This window comes from Triticum aestivum, chromosome 2D (assembly GCF_018294505.1).
Source record: "Triticum aestivum cultivar Chinese Spring chromosome 2D, IWGSC CS RefSeq v2.1, whole genome shotgun sequence".
In the NCBI taxonomy this organism is placed as follows: domain Eukaryota; kingdom Viridiplantae; phylum Streptophyta; class Magnoliopsida; order Poales; family Poaceae; genus Triticum; species Triticum aestivum.
In genome coordinates, this window is record NC_057799.1 from 643,639,349 (window position 1) to 643,665,957 (window position 26,609).

The window sequence follows — 26,609 nt, forward strand, 5'->3', positions numbered from 1 at the left end:
TCCGGTCCCCTGTCTTGCGACCCTCCTCCTCCTCCTCCCCCCCCCCTCCGCCCTCAATCTCCCTCCTCCTTTTCCTTTCTCTATGATGGCCAACGCTCGCCCTGAATCCCGTGATCCCCGACGACCATCTCTCATCGGAGATGGACACGACGACAGGGGGGCGCCCTGCGCTGCTGCGATGCCGGAACCAACATCTATTTTTGCTACAACCTACAGGCCAAAACGCTGGAACCGGCCATCTCAGAAGCTGAAAAACCGGCGAGACTATATGCTACGAGCGGCGAAGTGGAGCTCAACGACGAGCTTCAAATGAGAGGCGACCGGTGCTGCAACCAGCGTGGATTTGAGCTGGAACCGGCCGACAAAATAGCTGCATCCAGCGTGGATTTTTGCTACCAGAAACAAGGCATGTTTCGATCGGCAATAGGCATAATGTTGAAAGCTTCAAGCGGCAAGGAAAAAGGCTTCAACCGACATAAAAAAAAGCTTCAACCATGAAAAATAATAAACAAAAAAGCTTCAACCCGTGCAAAAAATCTTTGACTTGCGCGGCAAAAGCTTCAAGAGGCGAAAGACAAAGCTTCAACCATGGGAAAAAGCTTCAATGGGGTGGGAAAACAGTTTCAACCATGGAAAATATCTTACGAGTGACGCCGGAAAAAGCTTCAACCGCTATGTGAAAAAGCTTCAACCGTTGCCATTTTTTGCTACTACTGGCGCCGGATTTGCTACATCCATTGCGGCGGAGCTACGACCTACTACGGTAGTGGCTTTTTTTGTTACAACCGTTGTTGGATTTTGGTACTACCGGCGATGGATTTTGCTACATCCATCATGGCGGAGCTGCGACCGACGGCGAGATGAATTTTTGCTACAACCGTCGACGGATTTTTGCTACTATCGGCGCTGCGACCGACGGCGAGATGAATTTTTGCTGCAACCGTCGACGGATTTTTGCTACTATCGGCGTACACTTTTGGTACAACCGGTGACACAGAATGCTACAACCATAGGGTCATGTTATGACGAGCAGAGGCGTTTTGCTGGAGTCGGTGAGGTCGATTTTGCTACAACTAGCGTCGAGAAAGGCTGCAACGTGCTTCTAAAAAAGCTTCAAACGGAGAACGGCTAGCTAACAATGGCGAGCGGCGGTGACGGAGCTGCATGGTGGTGCTGTGATGGGCGCGTGGCGAGTACGGCGGCGGGCTGCGACGATGCTAGAACTCTCCCCCGACGATCTTGCAACCAGGAGGAGGGAGACATGCCCGGCCCGACGGAACTAGGGACGTCTTTTTCTTTTTGACCGGCCCGGCGGAGCTGCATATGGTGAGCGTCCCCGGCGAGCTGTGGTGGCGAGCGTCCCTGGCGAGTTGCAACAGCGAGTGGCCCTGGCGAGCTACGACGCGGCAGCCAAGGGCGAGCACGAAGAGGCTGTACGACGTAGATCCATTTTTTCTGTTTGCGCGTGCGTGGAAGGAAGAAGATGACTTGGCATCGACAATCTCGTCCGTTCACCTTTGCAGATCCAATGCTCGGTAACAGACCGGCCCAAATTTGGGCCGGTGCGCCGGCGCAGAGTACTGGCCAAAGAATTAATTGTACGTGGAAAAATTTCCATATGCACACAATGTAAGGGAAACAGAAATATTAAAGAAATAGAAGAGAAAAATGCATTTATCTACCTACTAATAAACCAGCGATTGCTTCCAGTTGTACGTCGCGATGTTTTTGCATAAAAGTCCCTCTATTTTTCAGAATTCAACCCGCAGTCCTTTTTAAGTCATTAAACTGAGATACCGTTTCTTTTTTGCAAAAGAAACCCTGTACTTTGGTATATTCAACCCGCCGTCCATACGTCTGATTTTATTATTTGGGAGCGGATCAAATCGGCGGCTCGAGCGGTGACGGCGGCGACGGCTCGAGCTTGCAGGGGCTGGGGGCAGATCCGGAGGCGGGGGTCGCCGGTGACGACGAGGAAGGCGGAGCACGGGCGGATCCATGGCATCCGCAGCTCCTGGGCACAAAGGAGATAGGGAGGCCAGGGAGAGAAGAAGGAAGAAAGGAGGGGTTGTGCGGCGACCTAGCGAGGAGCTCGCCGGAGCTGGGCGAAGGCGGACTGGCGTGGGAGACGGAGGGGTCCGGCGCAGTCCTTGCAGGTGGAGGCAGGCGTCGAAGCAGAGGACGAGAGGATCCCCAGCCTAATTGTGGCATGCACTCAGCTTCCCCGATCCATCCCCTCCTACCCATCCGGCCCTTCCTCGATGGCCCGCATGCGACGAGCCCCTACGCGGGGTAAGAAGGGGGATCGCGCGAGGTGGAGCACTCCAGCCCCCTCCTAGCCCTACCACGGTGAGGCCTCCTTTCCCTCTCTCCCTGCCTGAGCCACAGGCTGGCGGTGCTGAGGTCGATCTGCTCATGCACACACTGTTGCTGTGACATGATGACAGCCACGACCCACTTTTTCTTCCAGTTCCTTGTTTTTGTGGTGGATGCATCCATGATTATTTGTTTCAACTATTGATTTTCAGTTTAGTCAATCAAACCCATTCCGATGCTGCTCTTTTACTTGTACAAATAAACTATTGTTCACTAAACTGAGCAGCTAGCTACTGGTGTCTCAAAGATTAAGCGCAAGTTGGTACTTATGGTTAGGCCTGCCTCAAGTAGAGGAAGAAGAGGAGGCCTGAAAGAGAGAGGCCGCAAGGTAGAAGCCTTTTGATTAGGAGGCAGTCCAGCAAGTTGGACGAACTGCTGATAAAGAGATAATACTATTCTGAATTTTTATCTGAAAAGCAAGATTGGATCACGGGTGTATGTTGGCTATGTCTCTCACGGTGTGTGGAACCAGTTATTGGTTAATTTCATCTTGTTTGTTGACATTGATGGTGTTGTCCATTGGTTTAACAGAAATTTGTTGAAGCTAAAGATGAAGAGGAACTCGTGGAAGAGGAAAAAATGACATGGTAGAAACTCATTCACACATATCAGGGTCATAATGAGAGGATTGATCTGCTTGATTCGCTCCTGATGGTCGGTGGATTGTTTCTGGTAGGGCTAAGAGTTCTGTGAAGGTAAGATTTTGATCCAACCTATTAAGCAGTACCACACAAATTACAGGAGAATCTGTTGTTTGGTCCAACCTATAAAGGTGCCATATATGCTCAGTTGCTCACAACAGTGCTAATATTAACAAGGTGAATAAACTCCTGCTCTAGCGGAAGATATCCTTTATATTTTTGGGGTCACTGATACCTGTACAAAAACATAAGATGTTTTCCTAGATAACATCTTTCCTCCAAAATAATTTATATATCATCTAGACTTGGTTAGTTGTAACTTTTGCTTTCTGTTCTTTCCACACGCTTCTGTAGGTTCAAATGACAATTGTTAAATTTTGGGACCTTAAGACTTTTTAGTTGATTGCATCCTCTAGACCGGGAGGTATAATAGCATATCCCAATTGTCTAATTGATGATTCAGAAAGCTCTGGCTCTACTCATGTATATCAGTTTATATTCGGATTGTGAAGTACTCCTTCTATAAAGAAATATAAGAGCGTTTAGTTCTATAAAACATATTTATATGTAGTTATCCAACAAATTTATGTCCTAAAATCTTACAACTTCTCTTAAGCTGTTTTTTTGCAGGAAAGCTGTATTTGATCATAACCTTGGCTTAAATGCAATTTAATTTCAACCTCAAATTTGGTGATTTTTTGAATGGGCACAACTGTGTCGGTAGAGGACTAGAGGTTGACAGTTATGAATTTTGTGATAATCTTTGGTTATACTGTTATATATAGCACTTTCCAGGTTATATGGTTCAAATTCTTTGAGCCAATTCACAATGACCATTCCAGATTTGGGCCTTGCATTTTTAAATTATTTTGTAACATTTTGGTTGATCTTTGATGCTGCTCCTTAATTTTTTACATTGACTGGTGTAGAACTAAATGAGTGTTGCCATTCAAGGGAAGCCCCAAGCTTTTAAACAGTATATGAATGTTGTTAGCTTGGTCCTTCACAAATAAGTCCCTTGATGTGTGTCATCTGTCATTGCGTATAAGATCTGGTCTTTCTATTTTGCATTGATTTTTCTTCTCCCGGTGCACTGAATCTGCAAGGGCGTGTAGACGGTAGGATGAGCAGCAGCATGCCGGTGGTAAGACAGGGCGTGTTGGCGTACGCGAAAGAAGCCATGCATGAATCTTCGTGGCGGATGCTTGCTGGCCGTAGTGGCAGCACCAATTCAAGCTGGGAGGCGGGAAGCTGGAGTAGCAGGAACGATTGGTCGTCCATTAGGCATGAACCCAACTCCACTGTACTCCCTTTTCTTTCCATAACCAATTCTTTGGAGCAGACATGTGGGTACAGTTACATAGCCTGAAGATTGTTTGCTTTTTTTGGTTAGTTCAGATTTAGATTTCTCAGATATTCACTATTTGATCAATCGATCCATGTAGATCTCATTGACATCACTACAAGAAACCTGTTAATTCATGACAGATTTCGGATGACGTTCTCAGAATCCGTCACAGATAGGGTGCCCATCGATCATGGTTTCTCTAGTTCGTCATGGAAAACGTCATGGATTAGCAAGATGAAAATAGGCCCCCAAAGCGGTAGCCCCATTATGACGGACACAGAGAAACCATCACGGAAACAGTCATGGAACGAGCAGTTGGGCCTTTTCTTTATTTATACACCATCCAGTCCGTCACGGATGGCTCATGCTGATGTGCCATATTTTTTTCTTCTTTTGGCCAATATGTTAGTCCTTGCTACGTCCCGTGCTACACATGGTGCCATGCGAGCTTGCCGTAGTATGGGCCCACATGTAAGTGTAGCAGAGCAAGAAATGAGCCGAGACGATGCCACATCAGCTTCGCCGAAAAGTGCGGGTCCCACATGTCAGTATGACACAGAGAAACGATGCCACATCAGCTTCACCGAAAAGTGCGGGTCCCACATGTCAGTATGACACAGAGAAATAACAAAAAAATATTAATAGCGCTCAAGGTGTTCGAAATATGACTATCTGATGTACTGGCGTATAGAGGAAGTTCCATGGATTTACTGGCGTATAGAAATATGACTATCTGATGTATTCGTATGACTTAGCTGAGTTCCCTCTTTCTGTAACAAGGCTCTCTTTTAAAGTTGTTTCGCTGTCCTCAGTCCTCGTGATCTCGGAATCAGTATTTAGTTGATAACTATGGCAACAAAGGATAGTTTGCGAACAAGGTTGAGTACGCCCTTATAGCAGACTAGAAGTAAGCTTCATATAAATGGACCTTGAATGTTGTTATTGATAAAGAACGGAATATAAGATACGTTTACAATTATGTGAGGAAGCGAGCATCAATTATAAGGAGGTAAAGATGTCCATGGTGGAGCTGGTGGACAGTATGGTACGTATAAGAGAACCGTGAGTGGTCGAGTACCAACTGCAGCGGCTTGGCTGCCTCTGAAAGTGGTAGCAATTCCGGGCCAGCAAGGCTCACGCGCGCCAAGATGGAAAGCATCAACCACGACTCCACGATGCCGACATGTACAGCGCCGCCGGCTCCGATGGGAGCGGGCTTCCGGATCATCACAAGGAGCTAATTAAGGAGCCACATTACGTTAGTATTGCAGCGCACCAGACATGCTTAATTTTTCTATGAGCCAGGTTAAATTAATTAGTATTTTTTTAGGTATTCTTAGTGCAAAAATGTCAAAAAAGTGGATGAGCTTCCAGGTAAAACCGTAACAACAGTATATTTTCAACTATCAAGCCTTTTGATTTGAAAAAATATAGTCACAATTATCTTCCGTGTGCATGTAAATTTCCATGAAAATTGACGAGATTTGTGCGACATTTTAAAAAAATCACGATATTTTTTTCTAGAGCATTAAAACATCAATCATAAAAAACAATTTTTGTGCAAATTTACAAGTTCTTGAAGCATCATGAATATGTACACTTTCAAACAATCCATTTGGTACGATCAATCTTTTTTGTGAATTTAAATAAGATCCTTTTCCTTCACTAAATAGCTTCAACATGGAGACTCTAATAGAGTAGAACTATATTTTGCGACTGGCTGGACAATTTGGACGTGATAGTAGGAGAGAAACAACGCAAGAAATAGGACAAAAACTTGACCGATAAGAAGGAAGGATGTCCAACAAAAATATGGTGATAACGCATGAATACCGGTGCTGGTCGACCGATTCAAAGGTTCCCGAGTAAAATGAATAGATACCAGACATAAATACTCTAACATTTGTGCTACTGTTATTACATACCATACAATTACAAGCTCGAAAATGCTAATAAAACCTAAAATACCGGGAACACAAAATCATATGGCAAAAAACCTAGAAAGCCTACGCGTGCTCACTACTGCGGATAAACATCATAGCTACACTACTATGCTTAGATCGCATATAATAGTTAGAAGTGGTTTGCATATAATCAAACAATAAATTTGTGCATGAAATTATTTGTTTTGTAAAATTAATGATATAGTAGTTGAATGCAATCATTGAAGGTTTTTTAAAGAGAAATACAGTACCAGCGAGCTCCACATCGGTATCGGTCTACCTAATCATCATGTATCAATGGCAAATATTAGCATGCTCCCTCTTACCCTCTCTTTTTACATGTGAGGTAAGTAGGTAAGAGTTAATCAGAGGGAGCATGTTAAGACTACTCTATATCAATGACACAGGGGAGTTGGGGTTTGAATTTGATGAATAAAGCAAAATAAGATCATGCAATCGGATTCGATGCATTATTTGAAGGTGAAAATTGTGGACAAACAATTAAAAGAAATAACTCGGGACTACAACTACATTTGTTTCATAGTGGGAATGGCAGATGAAACAATGCCACTTAAGAAAAAATATCATAACTTCATGGCTAAAGAGACTTGGACAAGATAAACAAAGTGAAAAAAAAACAATCTACATGTATTTAAGTAATATATCTACATCAAGGTAGCCCTCAATTCATACATTAATAACTACAAATATGCATTTCCTTTTCAAACTATCATATTTAATTAACGAATGTTTCCATGTGAGAATTCTCAAAAGTTCTTTTATCTTTATACCACAACTGCACATCCAAATTATCTCACCTTAAGCACTCTGTTCTTTTAATTTTTTTAGGGTACTCTGTTCTTTTAATTAAAGTGTGATTTTTTTATATCCCGGTGCAACGCACGGGCATCTCTACTCCTAATGTCTCAGTTGGTAGGTCGCGTTCCGGGTTTTATTTTCGTCTCACCTCACCCGGTCTTTTTTGGTACTTCTTTGGTACTTCCTCCCACCTCCCTCTCAGCCGCGAAAAACCAAGGAAAACCCCGCGATCGAGTCCCGCACACGCCCAACCTCCCGTCTCACGCTAAGCCGCATAGAACCAAAAAAAACCTCAAGCCGAGTCCCCCGCCCGCCCCCACGCACTCCAGGCCCTAACATCCCGTCGCACCAAGACAGACGAACCAAAAAAATCTACGAATAGTCCGCCGGTTATTTTTCGCTGGTTTTTATTTCGCCTCACCACTTTCGTTGGTTTTATTTCGCTGGTTTTATTTCGTCTCCCTCCCACCTGTCTTTTCGCTTCACCACCCACATAAACCCATCAGATTAGTTACCATAAAAAAATCACAATCAATCAAGTATTGATGATCAGATTAGTTACCATATAAAAAATAAATCGCAATCAATCAAGTATTGATGGGATATTTCCTTATATTGATGTGATTTCCCCTTTTTTATCATCAATCGTCTCTACTGCCTAAAAAATGCGTAGCTTTCGTTTTCGCTTCACCACCCACATAAACCCATCAGATTAGTTACCATATAAAAAATAAATCGCAATCAATCAAGTATTGATGATCGGATTAGTTACCGTATAAAAAATAAATCGCAATCAATCAAGTATTGATGGGATATTTCCTTATATTGATGTGATTTTCCCTTTCTTATCATCAATCATCTCTACTGACTAAAAAAATGACTAAAAAAATGCGTAGCTTTCCTTTTCGCTTCACCACCCACATAAACCTATCAGATTAGTTACCATATAAAAAATAAATCACAATCAATCAAGTGTTGATGATCAGATTAGTTACCATATAAAAAATAAATCGCAATCAATCAAGTATTGATGGGATATTTTCTTATATTGATGTGATTTTGCGTAGCTTTCCTTTTCCTGCCAACCGACCGCGTCCCGTCTCCCTACATCCACCCTCGTTGCTCTGCCTCCTGCACGAAAAAAACCCTCTCGTTTGACCTCCCCCAAACCCCGCATGATGGAAAAACCCAGCCGCCTGCTTCCCCTCCTCTCGACCGCTCCATACGTCCAGATCGCGGCCCCATCCCCATCCTCCTCTCACGTCACGGCGGCCGATGGACTGCCGCCACCACCCTCCTACTCTCTCGCCGCCGCCGTCCTCCCGCTCGCTCGCCGCCGCCGTCGCCACCAATCCCGGCGAAGGCGCCGTTGCTGCTATGTCGCCTCCTTTCCCCATCCAAGCCTGACCATGGCAACGGCGCCCTCTCATGTGTCCCGCGGTGAGGTTTGGGGAGGCGCGACCACAATCCAGTAGGGATCTCACCGCGGACCCGTCCGCTGGGATGGGTGTTGCCTCCATTGCGAATGGGATCGAAGGGAGGGACTACTTCGTCGTCAAAGTCGGCGAGGCAGCGGCCGATTGGGAGCCCGGTTGTGAACATGGGAGTTCGTCCCCATGGAGGCAGCGGCCGTGGAGATTGGATGTGAAGCAACCCCACCTGCCGGTGGTGGAGGCTTGCCGTCCATGTGATCCTTTCTTCTCCCGGTATCCCCATTCCTTGCCTCCCATTACAAAAGCGAGCATAAATGAGAGCAAGGGCTGATTTTCATCACTTCATTTCTCATATTTTATTTGCTTTTTTGAGATTATACAAGATGCTCCCGATCTGTTTTGTCAAATTACTTAGATCGTCTTATGGAATTGACAGCCATCGCATTTTTCACCTCATGTTATTTCTTAATCCTTGTCCCACTAGGCATCCACTACATGTTTGGTAATGACGTGATGTTGAGGCGGCTAGGAGAAGCTCAGTAGCCAGATCAAGGGCTATCGAGATGGATCTGGGAGCCAAGCAATAGTTCTTCTGTTAAATTTTGGTTATTATCTTTTCTATTGTTACGATTGTGGGATGGTTGATTTTGACTCGGTGTAACATTTGCATTTGTTTCCCCAGCTTGTTGGCGTAGATGCGTGGCACTGCGGCAACTAATCAAGAGCGAGGGCAGTGCACATCAGAGCTACGCTGAATGTAGCGAGCCAACCACGAATTGGGTATGTTCACACGAGGGATGGGAGAGGAGAGGAACATTAACATTTTTCATGATTTGGATGAAAATTTCAGTTCATAGTTTCTCCGTACGTGGCAACACACTAACGGTACTCATGGGCTTAGGATGAAAGTAGCGCCAGCAGAATCAGTAGGTTGGATGGGAAGGCGGTTGTTGCCCTTGTCCCTTGGTGCTAGCCTACCGTGGTGGCCTCACTAACTTGCTCATTGCGAATACGAGTTCGTGGGGTCGCGAGTTGCTGCAGATTTGTTTTTATCACTTTTTACAATATTTATTGATGTATCCCTAACTCATCGAGTCATTTTTAGCTTTGATTTCCCATATACGCCAGCCTAAATATCCCATGGTCAGAATATTTGCATGGTTAGTGGACATTGTCCCTTTCTTTCTAATGTTTAATATTTTATATTGCCGATAGAAATAATTTTATCCGCTTGATTTAGGAAGTGCATATAGGTAGGTCAACATATTTTGTAGCTCTTTCGGATGTAAAAGCATATGTTGCATAAGAAATTATTATCTTCCAAGCATACTCACATTTCACTAACAAATAGGGGAAAGTTCAGACTTCAGAGCGATGATAAAAAGGTTTATTCCTCACTCTTTTGTTGGAATTTTAGTTCCAAGTTAACATGATTTCTTATCCGCTTAATAAGTCATGCATCTGCTTAATTAGGTGATAAGTAGGGCTATTGTGGGGTTTGTTTAAACTCCAGCATAAGGAATTCTTGTTTAAGAAAAAAGACTTTTGGCTTCTTTAATTACAAATTGATTGCAACATCGTGTTAGTATGTGATTTCTCACATCTGGTTGTAATATTTGTGAAGACGTGCATTGCACGTGCACTTGGAAGCGGGCCCGTGGCCCGCGCCGGACGGCGCCGACGCTGACCCGGGCCACCTCCTCCACGTATTCTTGAAGCTGTGGCTAGCCGATTTACATGAAATTAATTCCCTCGGTTCTGGTGGCAAATATAATACACATAATCCATATTGTTATGCACTAGCGTGTGTGTGTGAAATAGATGAATTATGGTCCCGTACCCAATAAGATGGATATGTGTGTGTGTTAGAGAGAGGGAGAGGGGGAGAGAGTGAAGAAGAGGGAGGAAGTGTGTGTGAGGATTTGATGGTAAAAAAGGTCGCCAATATCGTAATATTGAACTTTTAAGTTAACATGGCCCCGTTGCAACGCACGGGCGTTCTTCTAGTATTTAGTAGTATCTATACAAATCCAGACCAAACCGTGGCTGTAGACGGAAGGAAGTGGGCCTGTCTGTATATCACGAAACCGACCGAGCCCAAGCAGCGACCGAGACGCCGACCTGACCCGACCCCGACCCCACCCCCCACCATCAGCCTCTCCTCCCCCGCCGCCGCCACCACCGGCGACCACCGGAGCCCGAGAAGAAAACCGCGAGCGCCCCGCGAATCGAAGCGGAGGAGATGGTGGGCGCCTCGACGTCGTCGGTGGTGAACGTGTACCCGCTCGCCAACTACACGTTCGGCACCAAGGAGCCCAAGATGGAGAAGGACACCTCCGTCGCCGACCGCCTTGCCCGCATGAAGGTCAAGTAAGTGCGCCTCCCCGCCCTCGGCCTCCCTGATCCACTCCATGAACCGCTCTCGCCGGAAGCCCTGAACACTAGAGCTCGGATTATTCCCCGGGTCGAAGATCCCCGTCGTTAGTTTCGATTTCATCAGCAGAGTCCCCTGCGCTGGCGAGTTCCGCGGGGGAATGTCTGGAGGTGGCCAGATCGTTGCCTACTTTGGTCAAAATTTGAAATTTACTCCGCCTGGACGCTTTGTATTAGCTCAGATCAGTATAAGAACTCTGGAAATCGCTTCATGGAAACCTAGATCTGTGTGTTGATATATGAATTTTGATTGGATTTTTGGCTATCTATTCAGGGTTGAAAGCTGCCGGTGGCTTGAAATAACTGCACAAATGCAGAGCAATCTAGTTTACTCGATGTGCTTAGCAGGGGAACTTTAATAAGTATGGAGCTTGGCAAATTTTGTTTTTTGTAACGGCATAACTTGTAATTATGCCACTTTATGTTACAAATTGTTCCTTGTACCATGCATTATTGTTGGGACAAGATCAAATTGTTGCATATCTGTAGTCAAATTTTGAACATCATGTTGCTAACGCTGCTTGGTTTTAGCTCGGATTTAGGTACTGCAGAAATTGCTTCGTGGAAACCCAGTGTTCTGTGTATCTGCCTGTATGCTAATATAGGTGCTTTTGTTAGTTTGATGGCTTTCTGTTGAGGGTTGTAAGCTGGTGCTGGCTTGGAATAGCAGAAGAAATGCCGACCAATCTAGTTTATGAGGTCGACCATTTCCTCTCTGTTCGTGGTTACATTACTTTGTGTAGTTCCTTTACTAGATGTGCTTATCAGGGGAACTGCAATAATTATGGGGCTTGGCAGATTTCTTTTGTAATCATGGAGCATTATGTAATTAATGGTTCCTTATGTCGGAGTATACCATGGAGCATTATTGGAAGAAGACCAAATTTCCATGTTTTTAGTCAAATTTCGAACATCTTGTTGCGAATGCTGCTCTTATTTAGCATGGATTTAGGTACTGTGGAACTTACTTGATGAAAACAGAGTGTTATGTGAATCTGTCTGTATGTTAAAAAATAGGTGTTTTTGTTAGTTTGATGGCTTTCTGTTGCGCGTTGTAAGCTGGTGCTGGCTTGAAATAACAGCAGAAATGCCGAGCAATCTAGTTCCTGAGGTTGACTACTCCCTCTTGTTTCAGGATTGCATTACTGTGTGTAGTTTCTTTAATAGATGTGTGTAGTAGGGGAACTACAATGGTTATGTTGCCTGGTGGATCCTTTTTTTTTTTTGCCAAGGATGTAACTTGTAATTATGGTGCACTTTGTAACAAATAGTTATAAAAGATAATTTGTTGGTAGAATGGCCTGGAATGTCAAGTCAATATGTATCATAAAGGAAATCCATATAGAAGCTTCGGTGGTTCTTCAATTGGTTGTAGGTTTATGTACATTCTGTTTTGTGTCTTAAGTACCCTGCGAACAGCTTGGCTTCTTTGCTAAATATGTTTCTTAACCTTGTCCTGTCAAGTGGATCAACCAACTAATTACTTTGACAAATGGCAGCTACATGAAAGAAGGAATGCGGACAAGTGTTGAAGCAATCCTGCTGGTATGTTTCTATTCTTCCATCTCATCATTATGTTCATATACATTTTTGTGACTGAACACATCCAATTGTTGACAAATTTCCTGCAGTAACAATTGTTCAGTGGACGTATTAATTTGGCAAATAAACTGAAATATTCATTGCATTATCCTGTTCAGGTGCAAGAGCACAATCACCCCCACATACTGTTATTGCAAATTGGGAACACATTTTGCAAACTTCCTGGTGGACGTTTGAAGCCTGGGGAAAATGGTGAGTTTTCTGTTGCTTCACTCTTCTATTTTGTTCCTCATACATGGGGTCATCTGCTTTGGCTGTTTGCTTACGTGACTTGAATTCTACAGAAATTGAGGGCCTGAAAAGAAAGTTGTGCAGCAAACTTGCAGTGAACTCACCTTCCTTTCCACCTAACTGGCAGGTATTTGAGTCCAAGAGAAGTTCAGTTCCTTTTTTGTTAATGGTCAATGGCCATACCATTTCGCATAATTATGTTGGAACTGGTCACTTTGTACCTTACTGAATCATAGTTAATCCAACTGCACTGAAGACTATCTACATCTGGAAGAAATAAAAGATTGAACTGCGATTTCAGCTTCTTTGACCCATCTATAACAGTCATATTTATGGCATGTCCTGTGTCCGAGAGGAAAAATTTATAGCATGTCATTAACATTATATAGCTCCGTATGTACTATGTTGTGGCTGTGCCTAAATGGAACAGTGACACGGGTGCTAAGTGCTAACTACAGAAATCGCTATCACAATTTCCACTATTTAAAACATGAACCACCTACCATCACCCCAGCATAATTTCCTGTGTCCACATGCTTATGAAACAATATTCGAAGTGGACATCTGTAGAAGACATGCAACACTGACGTGTAGTCTTTACTTACCGAAGTATGAAATACGTTGAATCAGCATGAACTTGCGTGTCTAGCTTCTTACAGTAATCTTGGGTTCCTGTCCTATTGACAGCATGCTCACTTTGTTGCTATGAGATGTTTTTTAACGTAGACCTTGTGTAATGTAAACTGTATCCATTCCTATAAAGCTGTAATGTGTTTTTCACTTACAGGTTGGTGAGTGTGTTGCTGTTTGGTGGAGGCCAAACTTTGAAACCGTGATGTATCCTTATTGCCCTCCACATATAACCAAGCCCAAGGTACATTCTTGCTTAAGAGGTTTTTTTACCATCTATTGTTGGGATTTGGGATTAGATAATGAAAATGACCAATGTGATGAACAGGAATGCAAGAAGCTTTTCATTGTTCATCTAACTGAAAGAGAGTATTTCGCTGTTCCAAGGAACTTGAAGCTACTTGCTGTTCCACTGTTTGAACTCTATGACAATGTTCAGGTAAGTGGCACTCCCCCATGCTGAATGTTAGCTTTCCTTGATGTTTAGAAACATTGTATTCATCCCTCGAGTGTGTCTAGATATATATGCCTTAATAAATTTCCAGTGACATGTTGTAATTTTCATCACAAGAATCTGACCCCATACAACTGTTTTTGTCTTGCTTCACATAAATGAATGATGGTACTATTGAATTGATCTCTGTGAGAAAGAATCCATCTCTTGTAGTTATGAAACCACTTCAATCTGGATTCCTTTTGGCACCATCAGTTTTTACCATTTTTATTTCTGTTTAACCAGGCAATAGGGATAGGATGGCTGTAACATGCATTTTTTTAATGAAATTCAGACCCCACACAAAGTTTGCTCAAGCATGCTATATTTTGCTCTGTGACTTGTATTATTACATCGTGCCGTTATCAAGCTTTTTGTGGTGAAAGTCTGAAATCTGTTTCTATTTGTATGCAGCGGTATGGACCTGTAATTTCCACCATCCCGCAGCAGCTGTCTAGGTTCCAATTCAACATGGTGAGCTCATAAGGGTGATGAGATAGTGTTCCCAAGGCCTCTTTCGGCAGCCCACTCCGAGCGTCTCTTCGACATCAAACTGGCTAATCAACTTAGCATGACTTGTTTTCTCAGTAACCATGTTTCCATGAATTATGCGGCATTCGCACTATTAGTCTAAAAACTAGACATGTACCTATGTTTGTTCTTTTCATTTTGCGATTCCGTTAGTACATCTCAACTGTGTTGTATGTGTGGTGTATTTTGTGGTTGTTGTTCCGTGTTCTAATTTATTTGTGTATATGTACCAATGTATGTATTTATAATTTGCATGATCTGCTGTAGTAACTTGTCAGACTCGCTTTCTATTGTCCGCCGATGAATTGGGAATGTTTTGTAAGGAGCTACCCCTTCAAATTACAAGCTTCCTTATTATTTTCGGCAGTGTACCATAATCTTTTAAGCTTTTCGGTATTGTAAGCCTTTTTGAATGCCTGCACCCTTGGTCATGTATAAGTTCACGCATGTTCAGTAGGCTATGGATCATTACATGGCCCTTCAACTGGTAGGTGTGGGTGTTTGCCTTGCTGAGCTAAAAGGTGACCAAAATCCTTTAAAAAAAAAGAGGTGACCAAAATGCCAAAAGCATCTGTAATTTGGTCTGAGATCATAACGTTGCTGTTGTCTGCTTCACATATTCAAATAATAAAAACCATTTTAGTTATGCAATTTCTCTCTTAGACAAACCCAGTAAATTCCAGAAGAACATTTTCATTATGCAATTTCTCCCTTACACGCCCCATTATATAATATACAGGCATATTGAGGAGCCTCCATCGCAGCCACTGTGTGGGAACACATGATGAGATGTTTGGGAACACATGATGAGCTCCTGAATCAATTATCCATAGGGAACTCTGCGGTCAAGCATGGCGTGTATGGAAATGAACTTCGTAAGAATTCATAGCCTTCACTAAACCCATGGTAGCGTGTCGGGCGCATGTTTCCCAGGTATTGGAACTTCGAGCTACTCAAATGATAGGCCATTCCTCTCTGCAAGGACTCGCTCAGAAAGAGAACTTCTTCATGAGGGTGAAATCCAAGGATGTAAAAATCTTTGGTGCCAAGGACATCCTTATTTTCCTGCTTAGCTTGTTCTTTGTAATCTGGAGATCTATCACGAGGGGGATTATCGTTGACGTCTTCTATGATCCAAGACCCCTGAGCATCCGGATTGTATCTCAGATCTGCTTGCATACGGCCAAGGACAAGATCTGTCTCATACTTTAAGAACCACTCGGTAGGAGCATGAGCCTCGTCGAGGATCCATACTTGAAGCCAGCGATGAGAAGCGATTGATGCAAGATACACACCTTTCTCCGATTTTCCGAGTCGTTGTTGTGGAACTTCTTGGGCCTTGGTAATAATACCTTGGGGTGGCTTGATTACCTGGTACTTGCCACTTAACAAAGATATTCTGCAGATAAACAAATATATGTAGTAGTTACAAAATTACAAATTCAAAAACATACATATCTTATAGATCGATTGATATTTCAGTGGCAGTTTTTCTACTAAAAAAAGAGAGGATAATCCCTTAGCCTCAGCAAGCATCCATTGATGTTGAAGCTCCGAATTCATCCTATCTAGGTCAAATTTCAACCTTAAAGTTATCTGGGAAACGTCATATTTTTAAGGCCTCCCAGCGAACTCACTTAGATCCATCGGATCATGATCTAAAGGAAGAGAATTCTCTGCACAGCTTGCCATTTTTTTGTGCGACATGACAAATTTCTGTAAATTTCACATGGCAATTACTTGAAAACGCATGGCAAGTTTGCGCGTTCACTGGGAAGACGCTCCCATCGAATGTTCGTCAGATAACGCCGTCCAATTTCGAAGAGAGAGAGAGAGAGAGAGAGAGAGAGAGAGAGAGAGAGAGAGAGAGAGAGAGAGAGAGAGAAGGGTAGTACCTCATGACAAAATGGTGGTGCACGTAGAGGTGTCCATGCCAGTAGACGGCGCGTCTTTGGTTCATGCGAGACCAAGGCACGTCGGCGATGGTCCCGAAGGCCTCCCCCTGCCGCCGGAAGGACCTCTCCTCCCACCTGTTAGTCCTGGAGGAGTACACGTGCAGCAGCATCGGCGACGGCGGCCACTCCCACCCCGCCGCCCGTGGTCCCCGGCTCCAAGGAACCTCCGGGACGCCGAACACCTCGTAGTGCGGCGACACGGCGGGATCGAACGCGATGTAGTCGTAGTGGCGGAAGAAGAGCTCCTTGGTGTCGCGGCGGCGCGGCCGCGGCGGCAGCACGGCCCACCGCCGCGCGGCCGGGCTCACCACGTAGCCGCCCAGCAGGAGGAGGAGGCCATTGCAGTGGTCCTTGACGAGCACGTCACAGCCCCAGTCGGGAAGGCGCCGGAGGAACTTGGCGGTGGCCACGGACGAGGCCGGCGCGGGGGGGGGGGGGGGGGGGGGGGGGGGGGCATGCGAAGAGGTGCGTGAACTCGCGGCCTTGGAAGTTGATGAGGATGCCGGCGAGCGGCGTGGGGGGTCCATGAGGCGGCGGGCGTCGACGGCGGCGCGCCAGGAGCTGTGCACGCACCGCGCCGCGGCGAGGACGTGCGGAGGGAGGCGGCGGAGGACGTCGGCGAGCAGGTCCTCGGGCAGCTGGTCCATGGCCATGATCGATCTGTGCCGTCCCGTGCTGTATCTGTGCGCTTTTGTGGACGCAGTCCGGATCCCTAACGAGACCGAGAGTCCGAGACCGACGCAATCCGGATGACTCACGATTACTCGTGAGCAGGAAAATTAACTGGCCGGCACACGTTCGCTTCGAGCTGGTGATTTCCTGCGTCGACGGCGGGCGGAAGACCATGCATGCGGCTGCCGGAGCTCAGCCACCTCCTGTCCCTGCAGTAGGGTTGCTGCCGCCGGCGATCAAGAGTTCAAGACTGTGTTCCAGGCCAGTGGATCAACTGATCCCCAGCCAGAGTGGTGTTCATGGCCAAATCTTCTGGAGATACGCTTTTGAAGTGCTGCCGTTTTGATCCTATTATTAGTTATTACCCTCCTCATCTTAGTTTCTCAGTGCTGTTTGTTCTGTACCATAATCTACGTCTGTCAATGCTATATATGTTGGATTGTATTGAATGCGTTTTGCACTCCCCTACAGCCACACCACAAAATGCAAACGTGATCAAACCAACTTAATCACATCCAAGTGTCCACGTTACAACAATGGTCTACCAATCAGATCAACGGTTCAAATCAAGTGTTTTGCCATTAGACTACCCCAAAACGTCCCCATGCTAGACAACCCAATGATCGTTAGCTCTAGGAAAAAAGACCACGTCCGTGATCTAATCTCACTAAACCGACCAACGCCGCCGGCCGCCGCCACTCCATGCACTCTCCCGATGTCTACGCCCCGGTGGCCATACAGTCTTGAGGACACCTCGGCCCACTCCGTCCATTTCATCATTGCCTCCTCCAGATGAGTTGCACTGTCTGCTTCTCCTTTTGCACTCTCTTGCTCTACCACCTTCACATTCGGTACATACTTGATCTATTGTGGGTTGCATCACAGCTGGCTCCTCCATACTTGCATCTTGGCTCCCAAAAGATACTTCCCTTCTTGTAAACACAAATTTGCTTACATCATCATCATCTTCTGCATTATCTGGAGGATACACTACTTGCTAGGAATTGGGTGTGCCACATCTGCATCTTCAGGCTGAACATATCTGCAATTTCTGGCTCATTTGATTTAATCTTGCAACGACTAATCACTAGAGGTAGCTGCCTTATTGGGAAATTGACCACATCATCCTCAGTGAAGTTTGCATTCAAACTGTCATCATGGTCAAGATATAGACTAAATGAGTAATGGCCAAGTGACACAAATGTAAGCATCCAATCTGTGTCACTATCTCCTTTGATTTCTCTCAACACATTCCTCTTGATTGACATAATGGGAATGCAGTAATAGACCTTGAGCCTGCCTGCCATCTCCCATCCTATCTCCTCAACTAGGTGTTCAATCATGATTGGAGACCAAGTATCTGTATCAACTTCATCATACCATAGTTCATGACCATTGAGATAAGAACAATTGCTACCTTGCCCAAGAAATATCCACATAGTTAAAATGAACTAAAAACTTCTTGCTGCGCTTACCTGCATACATCAAAATAGAGCACAACAAAACAGAGCCTCAGAAACACAGGCAAGCAACCACCTTTGAGCACCAAAAACCCTATTAACACCAAAAACCCTATACCACCACTGTATGATCCAGAATCTACTCAGCCGTTTCTACATCCAACAAAACATAGCGCATATACGTCTTAATCCCCTACAGACAACAAACTTTTCCAACCCAAAACACTATACACCGAAACCCCCCAAATCCTGGTCCAAAACCATATCCAAATCTTCAAATTATAGATGGCCATAACTGACTAAAAAACTCAACATCCACAATGCCAAAACCTAAATTTCTATCCTAGATATTATAGCGCAAGAACCATGAGGGCTTACTGTAGTTGGGCTCCGGAGCACCATCGGATCGACAAACAAGCGACATCCCGCCGAAAGAGCTTCAGTGACGAGATGCGGCACGCCTCCGCGGTGACTCTCACCCTTCCCCAAGAACTGGCACCGGAGATGGTGCGCTGCTGCCGACAATTGCCTCCACCCGCCTCTTCCTGCGCCACCTATCCCCTCCTCCCCTTTCATTATGATCAAAGCCGAAGAGATAGGGAGATGGGAGGAATTACAGAGCAAACTAGGGATTTTCTTGTAAAAACATTGGGCAACATCCCGCAACCACCAGCTAGCGCCTCCCACTGGTCAACATGTGGTCAAATCGAGCAACAATGAGTGGCATACGATGAACAGTGACTGTATAATCACGTCTTGTCGTATTTAGTGACCGTATTGGATGTACTTTTAAGTATAGTGACCAAAGCGTGCTTTCTTCGCAAGTTCAAGCACCGCCAATGCATTTAACTCCTTTTGGAATGATTCAATAAAGGCGGAAGTTGTTGGTTTTCAAAGTATCATATAGATGTGGAGGTAGATTATCTTGGCACGAATGATTACCAATAGAGTAACACGGGACAGAAATGGTGATTACACCCAGGAGGTGGTTAAAACAGCGTTATTCCAGATATTCCCAACAAAGGTGCTGGGGCCAGATGGCTTCCCAGCCCATTTCTTTCAGTGACATTGGGAGTTATGTGGGGCTGATGTCACAACGGCAGTTCTAAGGATTATTAATGGCACTGAATCGGTAGAAAGTATTAACGAGACTATGTTGGTTTTGGTACCAAATGTAAAAAATCCCACCCTTCTGTCACAGTTCATGCCTATTTCATTGTACAATATTTTGTATAAAATTGCTTCGAAAATCATATACAATAGGCTGGAACTAGTGTTGCCAGAGATAATACCAGAAGAATAGTACGCGTTCGCCCCAGGTAGACTTATTACTGATAACATAATCACTGCTTGTGAATGCTTGCACTACATGAAAAGGAATACTGCAAAGAAAAACAGAAGTTTGCGCCCTAGCTATATATGATGATGTCATATGATAGGGTGAAGTGGGATTACTTGCAAGCAATAATGTTGAATCCGTGTTTCACAGAGCATTGGGTGCATATTGTCATGAGTATCTTGAGGTCAGTTACATTTTCTATTTTGTTCAATGGCAAGAAATTACAAGAGTTCAAACCTTCACATGGAATTCGATAGGGAGATCCAGTATCACCATATCTATTCCTGATAGTAGAGGAGGGTCTTTTGTGCCTCCTAAAATCTATCAATGAGTCATCCAACTTGACTGGTATTAAGGGTGCGTTTGGATCCCTTGCCGGTTTACCTTGCTAGGCAAAGCTAGGCTTGCCGACGGAGGCTAGCCGATTTGGCTTGCTTGCTCGATAGAACAAAAAGCAGGAAACCGCTGGCAACAAGGCAAGCTAGCTCAGGAACCAAATCCATCGCTCCCTTGCTTGGCCAAGCTAAGAAAGCGCTTGTCGGATAACCAAACACACCCTAGGTGTCCCCTTCGGCGGCGCCGGTTAACCATTTATTATTTGCTGATGACAGCCTGCTGTTTTTTAGGCCTAGTGCTGGTGGGCTAATGAGATAAACTAATTGTTGACCACTTATTGCAAAGCTTCATGGCACGGGATAAATTATGACAAATCATCTATTTTCTTCAGCAAAGGGTGTCCAAATAGCATAAGAGAGGAAGTTAAGGGGTTGTTACATGTTCCAAATGATACATTGTGTAATGTATTTGTGAATGCCATCGGATGTGGGGTGCTCAAAAGACGATGACTTCAAGTATCTCAAGGACTACCCATGGAGTAGAGTACAAGGATGGATTGAACAAACAATGTCAAGTGGAGGTAAAGAGGTATTAGTGAAGTCAGTTTGTTTATTCTATGTTCTGTTTTAAGTCACCTCGCGGCCTTACTGAACATTTAAATATGTTGATACGGAAGTTTTAGTGGGGCAGCAAGGAAGGAAACGCAAGCCTAGCTGGGCTTCATGGGAGGCAATGAGACAACCAAATAGCATGGGAGGCCTTGGCTTCAAATATTTTGAGTTGTTTAATTTGGTTTCGTTAGCAAAAGGCATGGCATATTCTTCAGACTCCAGAATCTTTGAGTGCATTTTTTTAAGAGTGCATACTTCCCCAATGGAACTATCTTCTCTGCGGAGCTAGGAAGTCACCCAAGCCAAATATGGCATTCAATCCTTGAGGGGAGGGATATTTTGAAACAATGTTTGATTCGTCGAATCAGTAATGGTGAAAGAACCAATATATGGACTGAACAACTGGATCCTAGGGATGTCATGGTGCAACCATATGGACGTCGCTCTAACAATCCTCCAAAGCTAGTTTATTTCTTAATTGACCACACTTCGGCCTCGTGGAGTCTGACTAAACTTGAGGAAGTTTGCCTTCGAATCGATATCACAGCTATTCGATAGATACCATTATGCACTTCAAATATTCCCGACTATTGGGCATGGAACTTTGAAAAGAATTGTGAATTTTCTATTCGGTCAGCCTACAGGATGATGGTGGCTACAAAAATGAGAAGAGGTGCCTGGCTAGATGGCGCGGCTAGTTCTTCCAGTGCTGACCGCGGTGCCACTTCCGGGAAGCTTCTGTGGAGATCCCCGGTCAAGGAAGATTCGTATGTTCCTGTGGAGATTAGCAAAGCACACCATTCCCAGAGAAGATGTCTGGGCCAACAGGAATTTGTTAAGTTCGAGCACATGCGGGCTATGTGGCACCGAGGATTGATGGCGACACTCGATGCTGGAGTGTCGATGTCCAGGTGCATGTGGGCACTCGTTGATGATGAGCTAGCAGAGCATTTGTGCGAAACAACGGAACCCAGCGCCAAGCAGTTGATCTTCGCAATGATAGAAACATCATCACATGAGGCTTTTGTGAAACTCGCTGTAACTCTTTGGGAAAATTGGTGGGTGCGGACGAATGATATCCATGATGCGATTTTCTAAAGCGCTAGTGCCATACATCAATTTATTTGCAGCTATGTGAGAGAGCTAGATTTCATGATGTCAAAGAGCATCAGCAGGCCAAGGGCCATAGGACGAGCTACCATTCGACCCAAAGCTCTGCCGACCGGACATGCAAAGATCCACGTTGATGCAAGTATTGCTAGGAACCAGATGATGGGCTCGACATCTGCAGTTTGTAGACATTCTAAAGATTATTACATGGGAAGCTCGTCACTGGTGATACATGGAATATCGGGCGTGGTCTCGATGAATTCCATAGCATGCCAAGAGGCCTTGGCATTGGCACACGATTTGATGATACATGACTTCCTCGTAGCATCTGATTCAATGCAAGTGGTAAGCGATATTCAGAGAGTTAGCAATGGGGCTTTTAGTACCATCATCACTAGGATTAAAAGTAAAGCATCTATGTTCACTACAAGAAACTTGTTAATACATGACAAATTCAGACTGTCACGGGTGTGCTCAAAACCATCATGGAAGGGCGCCCATGACGGATTTGAAATCCGTCATGTATATCGCGTCATAATTTATTCACCATGCAGTCCATGGCGGATATTGGCCGTCATGGATCCATGACGGATTTTGACCGTCACAGGTGAGTATTTAACGGACGCGCTCATAACGACGTTAAGATGCATTCCATGTCATCATCTAACGTGGTGGCCTCCATGAATCTGAGGTGGCAGCCCATTTGATCACCGGCCCAGTTAAAATTTTGGCCCACTACATTTGGCTATAATTAAGATTTCAACCCAATAATTCCAATACAGCCCAAATAACACAGCCCATTCAATTCACCCAGCTAGCACAGCCCAATACATATAATACAAGTAAGTTTTCACACCCAAAAATTTCTCCATCAGCAAAACACATAATTTTGCCGAGCCCACAAATTTCCATTAAATTGTTTCATTCAATTACAATAACCATCAGAGGTACATCGCTGAAGCCACATTGCCATCATTTACAAAAAAATGTCCAAAACATCAGACATTACACACAATAATCACTAACAAATTACAAATGTGCGTGTCAAATGCAGCACCATGGGTTGTATGAGGTTTGTCCTTGAGATGAAGCAGGTAGAAGTCGATGATGTCATTCTTGCTCTGGTACAGGCAGCTCCTGAGCAGCTGTTAAAATACTACACCAATGGGTTTCTAGCTGATATGGAATAAGGAAATAGGAAATGATCATTATATGCACAGTACAATACATATTATGGAGGAAAGGAAACAATTGTGCCTCAAAGAGAATGTGCATCACACGTCTCACTTGTATTACTATTTTGTAGACAAACCCAGTTTACAATTGTGAGAAGACCTATTTTCTATTCAAAAATATATAATTCTAATGCAATATGTATTTTCCTATTTGATGTTAAGTACATAAATGAAAGATCACACTGCAGAATAGAAGTAGTTTTTTTTGCAAATTTGCAAACCTCATAGAAGGCACATTCACAAATATGACTACAATTGACTCAACAAAATCAATTCATTAGTATTTACCACTCCTACCAAACATTCACTATTCCAGCATTTAGAGGCAATGTAAGTGAAGTAGATCACTACGAACAGAGGCAATACAGATACACTCAATATACATGTCTATTTAAAACTACAATAAAGAACTAGCAGTATAAACACTTTACTGTGGCAAATCACAACTCAAGTCTAGTATGGTAATTTCGGTTCTTATCCATTTATACTATTCTAGTTAAGTTGTAGCAAGAAGCCATGGAGAAGTAAAACAACCAACCTGCAAATCACCACAGTACCATGCCAAAATTCTAAGTAACATCCTAGGAAAATTGTTCAGTAGCATGCGTATTGAATATAACCCCACTAAACCTAAATAGAAACCAACATTATCAGTGGAACAAGAATTCAGATTGAAATTCCACAAGCCAAAAATTCAGGAGGCTGATGAAATTCAGAACAGAAAACAATTGTTCAGAGTAGGCGAGTCCAATCCTGGACCAAATGTGTAAACCAGGGATGATGGATGGAAAGGGATACCTCGTTGGCAGCTTAACTTTGTACTGTGATCTGTGCATCAAATCAAGTTATCAATCACTTTTAGTTTTGAAGTACAGTTCCCGAAAAAATATTTCAGACAAAAAGTTGGAGGGCACTAGATTTGTCTTCAAACCACAATCTTGTCCATGTGCTTACCTGATATCTAAGTTGGAAATAATTTGGGAATATTAAACCTAGAAAGGACCTAATAATGCATTGGAACTAATGTTCAATTTGAAATATGGATCATTCAATAGCGTAATTTTAATCCTAAGGTAATTTCACATACTATGATTGGATGCAAAGCATTTTTGCAATTTTTTGAAAATAACGTTGTTTCTGAATAACTTTGGTATTAAATACTTTGAGGTGTTTGGATAAAACAAATACTGTACTTTCACATAACAAGGTATCTATCATACTGTGGTTTTTTTGCGATATTTAAAAAAGAGGTCGGGACCTCTTTTTTCTAAACTGAACTGAGAGAACTCGTCGGCTCGTCTACATCCAAAGTTGATAAAATGCGATTGCCGCCTTTGATCCCTCTATATATTGTCTTTTCAATGAAGTGCTCCTGATTATTAGGCGCTTCAGGTTTGGTAGTTAGTTTCTCTACAGAGACGGCGCGCCTGTTACATTCTTCTGACGATCTTGCACGCTTCTATTGGAATGATGGCTGCAAATTACACGAGTAGCGCATGATTTAAACAAAGTTGCTCCTGGAGTATATCCATTGGTCGTTGGAGCGCTTGTATGCAGCAGGCAAAAAGCTACCTACCCAATCAATTCTACGCGCATATAGGCTATGCGCCCGTACACGCACAAAACAATTTTGCCCCGGCTAGCTAGGAGGGGATTTGACGTGCATGACATGCTGCATGCATTGGGCGTCATTTCTACATGCAGATCAGCTCCATTAGTATAGTTGAGCAAGACGCAGCAAGTCAAAACAACACTTGCCAAACACATAGGTGGTTTTATCAAAACTGAGGGAAAATATGGTTTTTAGAAACTTAAGTATTCATTTCCCACACATTTAAAAACTGAGGTTTCAGATTACTATGGTTTTTCATAAACGGTGCTGCCAAACTAAGCTATGTTCAACTTCAATCTGAAACGGCAGAATCAAATACTACATCATTATTTCAATCCTAAGGAAGCATCCCAACTTAATTCTGAAGTATCTAATTTGACAACATAACATAGCAAAACAAATCTCAGAACAGAGAGTAGAGATGCAGATATGAACTACTAATAAATCTGTAGTAAATCTTAGAAACAGGGGATTCGACAACAGCTACATTGGTTTATCAAATAACCATAGTTCCAACCCCAACTAATCATGTCCAGTGCATGGGAATAGAACAACGACTACACCCACTAGAAGAAATTACAGATGGATGCACGTACCGGAAACAGTGTTGGTGGGGTTCATTGCCAGCTGGTTCAGGCGATGTAGGAGGGCGTGGTGTGGTATGCGGTTGCTCTGGTCGTTGGCCATGATCTCGACCTGCTGCCACACACTGACGTAGGAGTAGGTCGTCCCAAGGTCGATGCCGATCAACGGAACCTCGCCCTTGGTCATCCCCTCCTCCGGTCTCTTTGGGGTTCACTGGAAGACGCTAGCAGCGCTCTTTCTCGCGCACGCTCTCCTGTTGAACGCAGAACCGCACGCCCACCGGAGCCCGCGCTTGGGTTCGGTGGATGCGATTTGGGCGCCGATGTTGGCTGCCGTGGTCGCGCCCCGGTGAGGTGGTGCCCGCCCGTGTCGTGCCCGGCTCGAACACGCGTCGTCGCGTCGCACCTCGCGCCTTCCTCTGGTCGGAGCAGTCGCGCGCGCCTTTCTGCTGCCTGCCGCCGACGGAGGAGTAGGCGGGGAGGACTAGAAGATCGAGATCCGGCCACTGCCTCGGCGGATACGGCCACTGGCTCGGTGGATCCGGCCGCTGGCTCAGCAGATCCGGCAGGTGCGGTGGGGCGACGTCCCTTTCCTCGACCTGCAAATGAATCGTGGGAGGTGGGACGGCGGAGATCACGGAAGGTGGGAGAGAAAACCGGGGGGACCGGGGGACTTCGTTCCTCTAGGTGGAAGAGCAGCCGACGGCTCGGGGTGGAGAAGCAAGGAGAAAGAGAGAGGCGGTTGTCCCTACCGTTGGATCCCGGGGAATGGATGGTGCTTATGCGTGATCCGTGGGAGAGTCGTATCAACCAATCAGAAAGCAGCTTCGGCAACACACAGGATCGAGGGAAGCAGGACACATCAGCACGAGCAGTCCGTGACGGTCTGGATGGTTTAGAAAAAAAAGTTTAGGCTCAGCTGGTCGATCTGTGACAGATTCCGAGAATGTCATCAGAAATTCGTCATGGATTAACAGGATTCTTGTAGTGGTTCAATTGTACTTTTACTTTTGAAGGCCGAGCAACTAATAGTGACGCCGATAGGTTAGCCAAGTTTTCAAATTCTCTAGATCGGGATCAACACGTTTGGATGGTCCACCCTAATGTCCTGTTCTAATTCCATCCATTTGGACTTTGATTAATAGAACTTGGTGATACCCTAAAAAAAAGAAGGTTCGTTGATTCTTTTTGGGCGGGTTTCTTTAGTTTTTCTCG

At 44.4% G+C, this 26,609-nt stretch overlaps 3 protein-coding genes and 1 long non-coding RNA gene across 5 annotated transcripts; 2 read left to right on the forward strand and 2 right to left on the reverse strand.

Annotated features, from left to right (window-relative positions):
* The first annotated feature begins 1,841 nt into the window (after positions 1 to 1,841).
* On the forward strand, positions 1,842 to 3,996 carry LOC123055299 (uncharacterized). Its single transcript, XR_006426577.1, has 2 exons — positions 1,842 to 2,349; positions 2,908 to 3,996. It is a non-coding gene; the product is annotated as an uncharacterized lncRNA (long non-coding RNA).
* Positions 3,997 to 10,667: 6,671 nt separating this feature from the next.
* On the forward strand, positions 10,668 to 14,885 carry LOC123055300 (pre-mRNA cleavage factor Im 25 kDa subunit 2). The gene is made up of 7 exons (XM_044479298.1): positions 10,668 to 10,930; positions 12,493 to 12,538; positions 12,694 to 12,787; positions 12,880 to 12,953; positions 13,614 to 13,700; positions 13,785 to 13,895; positions 14,364 to 14,885. The coding sequence occupies exons 1-7, from the start codon at positions 10,803 to 10,805 to the stop codon at positions 14,433 to 14,435; spliced, it is 612 nt and encodes a 203-aa protein (XP_044335233.1). The 5' UTR covers positions 10,668 to 10,802; the 3' UTR covers positions 14,436 to 14,885.
* Positions 14,886 to 14,984: 99 nt separating this feature from the next.
* Positions 14,985 to 17,088, reverse strand: LOC123056142 (uncharacterized). The gene is made up of 2 exons (XM_044479860.1): positions 16,376 to 17,088; positions 14,985 to 15,879 (listed from the first exon to the last, which is right to left on the reverse strand). The coding sequence occupies exons 1-2, from the start codon at positions 17,086 to 17,088 to the stop codon at positions 15,300 to 15,302; spliced, it is 1,293 nt and encodes a 430-aa protein (XP_044335795.1). The 3' UTR covers positions 14,985 to 15,299.
* Positions 17,089 to 22,919: 5,831 nt separating this feature from the next.
* On the reverse strand, positions 22,920 to 26,459 carry LOC123055301 (heat shock 70 kDa protein). Of its 2 annotated transcripts, XM_044479299.1 has the most exons (3): positions 25,407 to 26,158; positions 23,997 to 24,026; positions 22,920 to 23,139 (listed from the first exon to the last, which is right to left on the reverse strand). In XM_044479299.1, the coding sequence occupies exons 1-3, from the start codon at positions 25,579 to 25,581 to the stop codon at positions 23,120 to 23,122; spliced, it is 225 nt and encodes a 74-aa protein (XP_044335234.1). In that variant the 5' UTR covers positions 25,582 to 26,158; the 3' UTR covers positions 22,920 to 23,119. The 2 variants fall into 2 exon arrangements, 1 of the variants encoding a protein (XP_044335234.1); XR_006426578.1 differs by lacking the exon at positions 23,997 to 24,026 and having other exon boundaries at positions 25,407 to 26,459.
* Between the last annotated feature and the right edge of the window lie 150 nt (positions 26,460 to 26,609).

Excerpts from the sequence above, each read along its gene's own strand:
- LOC123055300 (XM_044479298.1), top strand. The coding sequence starts at position 10,803 with ATGGTGGGCGCCTCGACGTCGTCGGTGGTGAACGTGTACCCGCTCGCC. Across the intron at positions 12,788-12,879 it reads TTTGAAGCCTGGGGAAAATG|AAATTGAGGGCCTGAAAAGA; the intron begins GTGAGTTTTCTG and ends TGAATTCTACAG. Across the intron at positions 12,954-13,613 it reads CCTTTCCACCTAACTGGCAG|GTTGGTGAGTGTGTTGCTGT; the intron begins GTATTTGAGTCC and ends TTTCACTTACAG.
- LOC123056142 (XM_044479860.1), bottom strand. The coding sequence starts at position 17,088 with ATGGCCATGGACCAGCTGCCCGAGGACCTGCTCGCCGACGTCCTCCGC. Across the intron at positions 15,880-16,375 it reads CACCACCATTTTGTCATGAG|AATATCTTTGTTAAGTGGCA; the intron begins GTACTACCCTTC and ends GTTTATCTGCAG.
- LOC123055301 (XM_044479299.1), bottom strand. The coding sequence starts at position 25,581 with ATGACCAAGGGCGAGGTTCCGTTGATCGGCATCGACCTTGGGACGACC. Across the intron at positions 24,027-25,406 it reads CCCCACCAACACTGTTTCCG|ATCACAGTACAAAGTTAAGC; the intron begins GTACGTGCATCC and ends TTTGATGCACAG. Across the intron at positions 23,140-23,996 it reads AAAGTTAAGCTGCCAACGAG|CTAGAAACCCATTGGTGTAG; the intron begins GTATCCCTTTCC and ends ATTCCATATCAG.